This window comes from Heterodontus francisci, chromosome 11, assembly GCF_036365525.1.
Source record: "Heterodontus francisci isolate sHetFra1 chromosome 11, sHetFra1.hap1, whole genome shotgun sequence".
NCBI lineage: Eukaryota > Metazoa > Chordata > Chondrichthyes > Heterodontiformes > Heterodontidae > Heterodontus > Heterodontus francisci.
This window is the reverse complement of record NC_090381.1, coordinates 83,592,757-83,605,210: the sequence shown is the minus strand read 5'-3', so window position 1 is coordinate 83,605,210 and position 12,454 is coordinate 83,592,757. Positions and strand designations below refer to the sequence as shown.

General features: G+C 40.9%; 1 protein-coding gene across 1 annotated transcript in view; it reads right to left on the bottom strand.

The window, feature by feature from the left end:
* Positions 1-12,454, bottom strand: part of ccdc39 (coiled-coil domain 39 molecular ruler complex subunit) — a 147,544-nt gene that overhangs the window by 23,055 nt on the left and 112,035 nt on the right. The window contains exons 13-14 of the mRNA XM_068041499.1: positions 9,674-9,882; positions 6,222-6,345 (exon numbers count right to left, since the gene is read on the bottom strand). Coding sequence (XP_067897600.1) covers positions 6,222-6,345; positions 9,674-9,882 — 333 coding nt within the window. The remainder of the gene's footprint in view (positions 1-6,221; positions 6,346-9,673; positions 9,883-12,454) is intronic.

The following is a 12,454-nucleotide window of genomic DNA, read 5'->3' as shown; positions in this document are numbered from 1 at the left end:
ATTTCCCTACCACCTACCTATACTAGGGGCAATTGCTAATGGCCAATTTACCTATCAACCTGCAAGTCTGTGGGAGGAAACTGGAGCACCCAGAGGAAACCCACGCAGACACAGGGAGAACTTGCAAACTCCACACAGGCAGTACCCAGAATTGAACCCGGGTCGCTGGAGCTGTGAGGCTGCGGTGCCCTAAGTATTAGCTAAGTAGATAGTAGGAGGTTCAATTTGAGAATTGCCTAGGCCTCCTTCTGCCTCATCCTCACTATCCCTCTCATCCTTCACTGTCTTTACTACCTGACATACCTGTGTTTGCTTATCCTCCTCCTGGCGATGATATTGTTTCAATATATTGATATGACACAACTGATTCTTCTTCCGGCAATTATGGGTATCAATCAAATCATTTACTTTATCAATTCTTTTGACCACTTTGTATGGACCACTGAACCGTGCTTTCAGCAGTTCACCCTGTAAAGGGAGTAATACTAACATCTCATCCCCTGGATGGAATGTTTGTGTTTTGGCATGCTTGTCTGCCCATTTCTTCACAGTTGTTTGGGAAGCTTTGAGGTGTTCCTGAGCCTCTTTGCAGGCTCTCATGTGCCGTTCCTGGAACACGGATACATAATCTAGCACAGAAGATTCATCTCTCTGTTCTAAAAACCTTTCTTTAATTATTTTTGAGGACCTCTTACTGCATGCCCATAAACTAATTCAAAAGGACTAAAACCAGTAGACTCATTAGGTGAATCCCTATTGGCAAACAAAAGAAATTCTAGCCCTTTATCCCAATTATGGGGATATTCATGACAGTAAGCCCTGATCATCGTTTTGAGGGTATGATGGTACCTTTCTAAAGCCCCTTGTGTCTGTGGGTGTATGCTGAAGACTGTAACTGTGTTATATCAAATTATCCATAACTTCCTGGAAAAGTTTAGACATAAAATTGGAACCTTGATCCGTCCGAATCTCAATCGGTAATCCATATCTAGTGAAGAACTGGGTTAACTTCTCTACCACTACCTTAGTAGAAATTGTTCTCAAGGGAATGGCCTCCGGGAACCGAGTAGCCATATCAATGACAGTAAGTATATATTGGTGTCCCGCTTTTGTTTTCAGTAAAGGTCCTACACAGTCTACCAACACCGTACTAAATGATTCCCCAAAAGCTGGTATGGGAATTAGAGGTGCCGGTTTTATGTTAGGTTACGGTTTTCCTACAATCTGGCACATACGGCACACTTTACAAAACTGCACCACTTCCTTGGAAAGACCTGGCCAGTAAAAATGTCAACTGATACATGATTGGGTCTTCCGAATCTCCACATGTCCCGCTATGGGAATTTCGTGAGCTATCCTTAATATTCCCTGGCGATACTCGGGTGGTACCACTATCTGGTGAACAATCATCCATTCTTCGTCCGCAGGTCTGTGAGGAAGTCTCCACTTCCTCATCAGAATCCCATTTTTAATAGAGTAGCCTTCTGGAACTCCTTTTGCCTCAGCTTCAGTTAGAGCTGATTGTGCCACTTTATTTAACTCTGGATAAGCTTGCTGAGCCTTGATCAGAGAAGATTTATTGAACATTTCCTTCGGATTATCCAAACCCCAATGTAAGTTTCAGATATTCAACTATCTGACCGTAGTGCCAATTTCATCTCTGACAATGGAACTTGTTTAGCCATTGCTCAAGTCACTACACATGAAGGAAAAATTCCTGGAACCTTTTCCTGCGACTGTTCTGTCTCTTTAACGTCACTTACTACCTTCACTCCGGCCAAATCATTCCCCAGGTGTAGGTCAACTCTGTCTCCAAGCAAACTATGAACAACTCCTACAGCTACCATTCAAGACATTCGGTCACACTCTAGGCGCACCCAATAAAAAGGTATGGGTATATACTCCCCACCAAAACCTTGGCATTCAGTGCGCTCTCTGGTGGAAAAGTTATGTCTTTTCCCAGCAAGAGAGTTTGGGTGGCTAACTATGGGTTTACCTGCCTCACTTGAGGGCTAAGGAGTTATTTTTCCTTTTGACAAGAATTCCCTATAACTCTCAGGTATCTTGTTCACGCCCCCGCACTCAAAGCGGTTTTTGTACTTGGCCGTACAGCTGCAGTCAGAGCTACAGCCTGATCTGTCATACTCTTGGTCAGGGTCCCTTTCTCTGCATTGACTTTGTGTACCCCAATAAATCCCATGGGTCTACCCTGAAACTTCCATGAAGGTGTCCCACCTTGTGGCAATGGTTACACTTAGGCTTACAGACCTCACTTCCACCCTCAGCATCTTCCTTTCTGGCCTGAGGAGGAGATCCCGGGGCATTCCCAGCTGTCCTTTCTTGTCCCCGGCTACTTGCCTTCCTTTCACCCTCCCACCTTCTATCCTTCTCGGGTTTGTTGGGGTGACAGACAAAGGGTTTGGGCTTATAAACAAGCTCTAATCAACAATTTCCACTGCCTGAATGGCTGTTGAAACATTCTGGTTCTCTATGGGTTCTTACTAACGGAGGGAGTGAATTTTTAAATTCTTCCAGGTGTATTATTTCCCTAAGGTTCTTATGCGTGGTTCTTATACCTTTAGTGCCCGCATCCAACGATCAAAATTAATTTGCTTTCCCCTCTCAAATTCTATATGTCTGCCCAGACTGTCTCCGGAGGTTCTGAAATTTCTGCCGGTAAGTGTCAGGGACCAACTCATAAGCAGCAAGAATAGCCTTTTTTGCCATCTCATAATCTGCAGAAGCCTCCTCAGAAAACATGGTGTAAACTTCATGAGTTCTGCTCATCAACCTGCTTTGCATAAGCCGTGTCCAGCTTTCCTTTGACCACTGCATCTGTCTGGCTATCCTTTTAAAAGAAATGAAAAATGCCTCTATGTCCCTTTCCTCAAATTTCGGGACGGCTTGTACAAATTTAAACAGCTCTCCACTGGATCCTGGGCTGGAGTCTGATTTTTCCTAACCAGAATTTTCCTTGGTGCCAAGGCCACTCTTTTGGCTTAGTTTTAGCTTTTTAACTTCGAATTCCCTTCTTTCTCTTTCTCTTTGAAATGCTCTCTCTTTTGCCCTATGCTCTCTGTCAAGTTCACGTTTTTTCATGGTCAATTCTCTTTCCTGTTCAAGCTTAAGTTTTTCCAATTCTTTTTACAGCTCAAGCTCAAGTTTTTTCATTTCCATTGCTTTTTCTTTTTCTTTTTCAAGTTCAAGCTGCCTCATCTGTAACAGAATTTTAGCTAATTCAATTGCACTACCCTCTGGTTTGCTGCTGCCTTCTTCCAATTGCAAATGCTGTGCTATTACTTCAATTATGTCTGCTTTCTTAGCTCCTGGTTTTAACTCCAATGCCAACGTGTCTGCCAAATCCTTTTGTCTAACCTTGGTTAAGTTTCTCAAATCGCTCAGGGATACATCCTCTTTTCCCAGAAAGGTCGTAGCAACTAAGACATTCCGGTAGGGTAAACTTTAATGTTCAAGAATCCCGTTTTTAAAAAAACTTTTCCTTTTTTCAATTATTATTACCCACTTACAATTGCATGTCAGCAGCGATGGGTTATCCCGCACAGAGCCCCCAGTTATATGTTACGACCAAGGCAGAAAGAGTGCACTATCGTTTCTAGATCCACTTCTCCACAGGTCAAAATATATATTTAAATGTTTACCCAGTTACCGATACGGTCAATCATCGACTCTATTTTCATCCCAGAATAAAATGCATCAACCAGGTTTCTTTAATAAACAACAAAATTATCAGTTTATTATAGAACAAGACATAACCAGTAACGAAGCAAAGCATTAACACACAGGTTGAAATATGTAAGTTCCTGTTTACCTTAGCCCCTCGCACACACCGGTTAACTGAAAGAAATAGATTTTCTTTTTAGAGCTCTGTTACCAAAAAAGAATACTTTGGCCAAATACTTGCTAATTCTTGAAGGAAAAAGAGAAGATATGGAAAGATGTTCGTTGTCCCTTTTTTGGTTTGGCATCCCAAATACAGGTACACAACTGTTACTGGGATCTTTCTCTGGAGCAATTAGGTCAGGCAGTGTCGAGGATTTATCCAGCAGGTTTTTCCAGCATCTCAAGAGCAATGTGGCAACCGGGGTTACAGGCAGACTTTTCAGGAGGAATGCATCATCAATTTCTCTATTTCTTACACTCGCTTCTAAGAGCTTCTCAAAGAGATGGAAAAACTGGCAGACTTTTCAAAGAGATGGGAAAGGCTGAATTTGGGTTTTGCCCTTCAGGTTGATTTTTAAGGCTCCAACTGCCTGTCCAAAGCGAAACCAAAAACAATTTCAAGAGTCAAGCCTCCTGACCCCTATAAATCTTGGCCTGTCACTTCTCTGTAAACATCTTCTCCAAGGCAAAAAGCCCCTGCTGGGTATTTATCTGAAGACAAGTGACTTCCAGTACTTGTTTGCAAACAAGTCCAAAAGACCTTATGATGACCGTTTTTTAAAAAAACCCACAAATTCCAGCATATATGGATTCCTTTTTTCATTTTTAAAACACAAGTCCTCAAAAGTTAGCAAAAAATTGAAGTATTTTCATAACACCTGGGACAAGGGTGTTGTCCTCTGATGAGAGGCTAAGTAAATTGGGCCTGTATTCTCTGGAGTTTAGAAAAATAAGTGGGATCTCATTGAAACATATAAGATTCTCAAGGGGCTGGATAGGGTAGACACTGGGAGATTATTTCCGCTGGTTGGGGAATCTAAAACATGGGGGCACAGTCTCAGGATAAGGGGCCGATTATTTAGGACTGAGATGAGGAGAAATTACTTCACTCAAAGGGTTGTGAATCTTTGAAATTCTGTACCCCAGAGGGTTATGGATGCTCCATTGTTAAATACATTGGGATAGACAGTTTTTTGGTCTCGGGGAATCAAGGGATGTAGTGAGTGGGCGGGAAAGTGGAATTGAATCCCAAGATCAGGTATGATCATATTGAATAGCTGGGCAGACTCAATGGGCCATATGGTCTACTCCTGCTCCCAGTTCTTGTGTTCATCTACAAGATGCAGTGCAGCAACTCGCTAAGCCTCCTTCATCAGCACCTCTCAAATCTCCAACCTCCTCCACCTAGAAGGACAAGGACAGCAGATGCATGGGAACATCACCACTTACAAGTTCCCCTCCAAGCCACAGACCATCCTGACCTGGAACTATATCACCGTTCCTTCACTGTTGCAGGGCCAAAAACCAAACAGCACTGTGGGTGTACCTATACTATATGGACTGCAGCAGTTTAAGAAGGTGGCTCACCACTACCTTCTCAAGGGCAATTAGGGATGGGCAACAGATGCTGGCCTTGCCAGCGATGTTCAGTCCCATGAACAGATTTTTAACAAAGAGTCTGTTAATCACATGTAAACAGAAAAAAAAAGCATGGAACAGTTCACTATGACTGTTCTACACATCTCATAATAGCTAGTTAAATATCATTGTTCTTTGTCAATTCATGTAATCAAATGCATAATGACTCGTGATATTACTTGCAGAAAAATTGACCACATTTGATCCCCTGTCTCTGCAGTTAGCTTATTTCAGCAGGAATGATTATCAGGACACTACTGTTGGTCTCAGTGTCCCTTGATTATGGAGGGTAAATCCCTATTTCTGCAGGGAGCGACTGTTGGTACTTTCAGGACATGATCAGGTTTCATGCCCCGTGGTCCAGTAAACTGCAAATGGTTTTGATGGTCATACATGAATAACATATGCCTCACAACATTTAAGAAGTATTTAGATGAGCACTTGAAACGTCATAGCATACAAGGCTACGGGCCAAGTGCTGGAAAATGGGATTCGAATAGTTAGGTGCTTGACGGCCGGCACAGACACAGTGGGCTGAAGGGCCTGTTTCTGTGCTGTATAACTCTATGACTCTAACAGTAAGGCTGCAGAGGCTACGGAACCAATCCACAACAAGTTGTCAACACCTTCAGGGAGAATGAAAAGGGAGCAAACTGGCATGAAAAAGAACTGTACAATCACAGAAGAAAGTAAATTAACTGCAATAGTGTATATATTTAACACAGTTAAAGGACTTTCCTTTGAAAGTGTTTATTTTCTCACTGCATTGAAGTAGGTAATTTATTGCAACATCCATTCAGAGGTCAGAGAAGCATCTATGGTTTCTTAATGGCAATAAAAATATATCAACATTTTCCATTTTCCCAAATGCCATATCTGTAAATATACTATGTACTTTTTACCTTAATGACATAATAGGCCTGAGATCGTTCTTCTTCACCTTCAGGCGGTTTCATTGTAATCATCAAAAGTTCATACCTCTTCTTCATTTTATCAATTTTTGATAACCTTTCATGTAATTCAGCACTGATTTTAAGAGAAAAATACAGAAAGTATGAAGCAAAAATGCAGTAAACACGTGTGTATTTGATGCTTATAGCAACCTTTTATTGCAAATTTACATTCTTCGCACTTGGCTTGTTAGCAGATCCAGGAAAATTCCAGTTTCTGAACTGGCTGATTTCCAAGTTCTCCAACAATGTATTAGGCAGATATTGCAGTAATAAAACTACTGAGATATCAAAAGTAGCATTATAATTCTAAAACCAGCATAAACTATTAAAACAAAAAATTTCAATACCATTTAATTAAAAATAAATTCTGCTTCCCCTGTTGTTCCTTTTACCCTATTTCTCTCTAGTTCCAGGTTTGTCCTTTTTAAAATTTATTTTCAGGACTTTTCAATCGTTTTCATGCCCTGTTTTCCTTAACATAAACCCTTTCAACAGTTTTAACAGAAGCATCTTTTTCCTGAAATTGGTCACGATTTCTTCCTCAATTTTTTTTTGCCGCCCCAGCATTTCACGTTTCTATTGACTGAGAATGGTGGCACATGATCTTGCACTATCTGATAGACAGCATAAGCCGTAATAGGGTTGTGATCTTTCCTCACTCTCTTCCTTATATCGGCCCAAGGGATAAAGCGGTTTCTCTGCCCTTGTGGATGCTGGGCAAGAACTCCCCATTCCACTGAAATATTTTACAGTGCATACAATGATCATTTTGTAAATAGGGACACCTGCAAATAAAGGGCAGCTGATGCCAAACCCTAAGTTGTCTAATTTGCAGGTTTCAATATACTCAAAGTTCCTAGCTCCTTGTGGTTTGTTTGTAAGCACACGGGGTCCATACATATGTGCGTCAAGGTCATACAGACCAGAGGTTTTCAAATGTTTTCATCCGTGGGCCATTCAGGCACGGAAAAGAGCCCATGAACAACCTACCAGTTGTACCCCACCTGCTTTCACTTGCCACCGCAAATAAACTCATCAGAATCAATGGAAAGATTGGTGCTGCTTTTGTTGAGACACCAATGAGGTGATGTCTGGTTCCAAACTGCAGATCTTCAGTCTCATGTGGGGTTCTGTTGCTTTCAGCCCCATGACTGTTGAAAATCTGATCTTGCAGTTGTATGTTGTAACAGGAACATAAATCTTGCTTATAAAACTACATTGTTGATATATGACAACTCGTGCCGCACACATGGGAGCTGGTCTGGTTGTGTGACGTCACGCGAGTGGTGGGGATGAGGGTTCTGGCCTGTTCTCATATGGCCTCGGCCGTGGCGAGTCAATAACTTACATTATGGACGACTAGTGGTTCACAAATGACATTTTGAGAAACACTAATGCAGACTACCTTCCTTTTGTGCATGCTAATTCATAACAATACCTGTTTATTGTTCTCTGGACATTTCAAACACACAACCAATTCTGATGGTCTTCAGAATCCTCACTTTCTTATCTCTTTTGGATTTTTATTACGCTGTGGTCTATTCTTCATTATAACCCCAGCACCTTCACTAGACATCTGGGCCTCTGTCCAGCTGTTAACAGGCCATTCCCAGGCCAGCCTATTATATTTAAATATTTAAATATCTGGCCTTGTATTTCTGTGCATCCAGTGTGCGATTTAATCCAAGTTAACCCTTACTGTTATCACAGTCTACTATACCTAAATGCTATTGACCATTCTACCTTGCCTGCTGATCTTTGCATAGGAATTGGCCAGTAGAACTGCCAATCAGATTAACCACTGCCTCCCTGGATGGAGATTCCTGGAAGATTGCTCCTGCTGTCCTGGTCTGAATTGGTCACCTGAACATAATAGGTGAGTATGATCAACTGGAACATCTAGATTCACTCCCATCGCCTCAAGTTGAAATGATAGGTTACAGTTACCATTTTGCAAACTGGCCCATCCAGCTCTAATACACCCAACCACCATCATTCTTCCTCTCCAGTCCTTGGCCTCTCTGTGAATCTAATGTCTTGTGAGGTAAACTTGATTTAATATAACGTGCCAAGAGCTTTATGTTGTGAAATAGCCAGAAATCCCAAAATGTTACAACCTGGCCTGTGCAAGGTTTAGCATATGCCAAGCTAAATTAAAGGCTAATTGTAGGCAAGGGTATTAAAGGTTATGGATTAAGGCAGGTAGATGGAGTTAAACCATGATCTAATTGAATGGCAGAACAGGCTTGAGGGGCATGTTCCTATGTTCATACATTTCCAAGTGAAATTAGAAGCTAATTACTGTTGCTGAGGGAAGATTGGATCAGAAAAAGAATCAGAAAAAAAAACTCAAAGAGAGAAACAGAAGAGGACACTGGGAGAACCAGAAAGGACAAACAAAAGAGAGAGAAAAAAAATAAGATAGCCACTAATAAATCCAACAAAAAATTCAGGAGGAACTCCTTTACCCAGAGAGTGGTTAGAAGGTGCAATGCGCTATGACATGGAGCAGTTGAGATGACTAGCATAGATGCATTTAAGGGGAAACTAGATAAACGCATGAGGGAGAAATTCATAGAAGGTTATGCTGATCCAGTGAGATGTAGTAAAGTGGGAGAAGGTCATGTGAAACCTAAGCACCAGCATAGACCAATTTGGCTGAATGACCCGTTTCTGCACTGTAGGTTCTTCGTAATCCTATGTAATATTACATGTTCATAACTTGCAGCTTTGAACCCTCACCTCATCTTTTGGGTTTTAAAAATGATCATTGTATGTCACAGATGAATTTATTTTTTCAGCGTGTTATATCTTAGATGCCATTATTTATTCAGAAAGAAGTTGCATCAAATCAAATTATTACAAGTTTGACAACTTGTACATCAGCTCTATTTATTAAGTGTTCTTGTCAAAGTGTCAGTGTCTCTGCTGAAATTAAGAGGTTCATGTTCGACAAGGAGAAAGTTAGTTATAATAGGGGTTGATAATTTCCGACTTTCAACAGGCAGGATGTCGTGATAAATAATTGATTTTCAAAGATTTTGGGCAATGATCAGAATTTCTAGAGATTAAATATGAATAAATTATCAATTTGCCATCAAATGACAACACTCACTTATCGAGCATGGACAAAAAATAACTAAGCAAAATGTTATATCTATCTGGATTGTGTGTTGAGTGGTAATGACTAAATTTGAAGTTAAAACAGGAGTGAACTGGGTGCACTGTAATTGCTATATTCCAACCAGGTGCATAACACAAACTCTTTTATGTTTCAAACTACTTCTTAGATATAAACATTATAGAACAAATATATTTTATTTGTATATGTAACTAAAAGATAAATGCTGCAGATAAAATTCTGAATTGAATGTAGTGTGTAAATTTGAGAGACGACCTACCTAATACCTTGCTGTTCCTGCTCAATGTGCTTGATCTGCATTTGCAGTACATCCATGTGAATTTTGATTTCTTCAGTTCTCTCTTTCATTGCTGTCTCGAGCTGCATTTTTCGTTTCTCCAAAGATAGCATATCATCTGCTTTGTCATGGAGCATGTCCCGTAAACGCTTAACCTCTAGCTTTAAAAGGTTATCTTCAATCATTAAATCCTAAAGAATCAGTGGCAAAGTCATTATTGTTGTGATTATTATTTCATGGTTATTTCTTCACTAGTGTAACAATTAATTTTAAACAATCATAGCCAAATCCACCGATCAATGCCACTGCAGATAAACATTGAATGGTGTCAACCTACACAGTATTTGCCTTCCCTCGGTATGAAAACAAGATATTAGCACAGCAATTTGTTTTTGACCAATAACATAAAAAAACTAATAATTCTTACGTGAGCTCCATACAAGGCACAAGGAGATAGGTTGTGGGGGTGGTGGGGGAAATGAAGAAGAATTGACAAATTAGGTAACCTTTCATCCTCATTCCCCATCCTCCACATGCAACTTGACATTAAACCACGAATACTTGGGACCAGGAGGAAAGATGGGAGAGGGTTGAGGTGTGGGGAACAAAGAGATCCTAGCCATCAATGCAGATGCAAAGGCATTACATCCACTGCTAAGTCCAAGCAGTAAGGTCTGCTAACTATATAGGGTGGCTTTAATTGTACAGTCAATGGATATCTATATGAAGGATGTTCAAGAAGCAGTCATTGTATGGGTGGAATAACTTTACATTTGCTCATTTTTTTGACAGAAGTGCCAACAGTGGAGAATCCATTTTGAAAGGTTTGTTGAGAAACCTGCCTTCCAAGGGCCTTGGGACACTGTGACTGGAATACTCATTCTTGGGATGTGGCCATTGCAAGCAAGACTGGCACTTATTGCACATCCCTAGTTGCCCTTCAGAAGGTGGTGGCAGGCATTCTTCTGGAACCACTGTTGTCTGTGTGATAAAGGTCTTCCCACAATGCTGTCAGGTGGGAATGGCAATATATATCCAAGTCCGGGTGGTATGTGACTTGGAAGGGAACTTGTAGGTCATGGTGTTCCCATGCACTTGCTGTCCTTGTTGTTTAAGGAGGTAGAGGTCACAGGTTTGGGAAATACTGCTGAAGAAGCATTGGCAAGTGACTGCAGTACATTCTGTATATATAGTATACACCACAACTGTACACCTATGATGGAGGGAGTAGATGGGGTGCCAATCAAGCTGACTGCTTTTTATAACAGGTAAGAGACAGCATCAATGAAGGAAAACATAGGAAAGAGGAATTCAGCTGCTTCAGCCTGCTTCACCATTCAAGTAGATCATGATTGTTCTGTATGCCATTTACTCACCTTAGCTCCTTATTCCTTCATATTATTACCCAAAAAAAATCCCAACCTTGAAAGCTCCAATTGGCCCAACATCCAGCTTTTTGGGAATTCCAGATTTCTACTACCCTTTGTGTGAAAAAGTGCTTTCTGATTTGCCTCCTAATTGGCTGGCTCAAGCTGTAAGATTATGTGCCCTCACTCTTGATTCCCCAACCAGAGGAAATAGTTTCTTGATCTACCCTATTAAATCCTGTAACACTTAAAACAGCTCAATCAGATGTCATGCAGGCCCACACCTGCCAAGAATGAGGCACACATTATTTTGCACATGAGCATTAAAACTTAAAATTGCTGCTGGGAAGAAAAGAGGGCCGATCACAAGGAATTGCCAGGCCCCTTGCTGGAAAGACCTTTTTTGCATAGTAACAGACAGTACTTGGAACTAAGGGGCCACTCCCTGCTCCAATTTAATCCACAATGGATTTTTGATTACCAGATGTTGAAGGTGGAGAGGCAAGCATTCCAGGTTAACTGCTAAGATGGCCGAATACACAAACAGGTGTGGTCAGACAAGTTTAGTCACATGACTAACTGACTGTTGGAGATTTTTTGAATTCCAACTTGCCACAGGGAATTTGAACTCAGAAAGCTCTTTTCTCCTAGACTGAGAACACCTCTCTCCTGTCTGCACACATCTCTTTCGCACGGAACTGAAGACCCATAGAAGACACATGAACACCAAGAGAGAAAAGTCTCCTACAGTGAACAAGGTTTAAGAAGAATACTGGGCTCCAACAAAAAGCAAGACTACCCGCAATCAAGGACTACAGTGAGCTCGAAGCACAGTAAAAACCCCTCTTCAAGAGATTGCCTCAAAATTTTTTACATTATTTTTCTTCTGCTCTTTTCTGTCTCCATTTGCATGTGCATTTCACGTATGCATGCTAGTTGGTGGTGCGGCATGTATCCGTAGGCATTAACCGAATTTGAGTTTAAGTTTAGGTTTAATAAATGTCACTTTTCTTCTTTAAACCTGAGAAAACCTGGTGTGCTCATTTCTTTGCCTTATAATTGGAAAGTGATGAACAAGGATTCACAAAGGGCGAGTTCAAAACACAGTGTGTTTAAAATTAAACCCTGTTACAATAAGCCCAGATGAAGACAGTAAATGACCCCTAGACACCTTTCTCACCTGGTCCTAACAGAAATTTGGGGGCCAGTCTGGGATTTTACCCACAGACAAACAAGAGAAATTGGAAGTGGGAAGCCAAATTGTTCCCAATCAAAAAAAGAGCAAGATTAATACAGGTTTTCTTGTGGTTGTGTATGATTGAATACTAACATGTCTGCAACTGAAGCTAGTAGCTCTCCAAGCCAGGCTGAAGTAACTTGGGATAAGTTAAAAGCA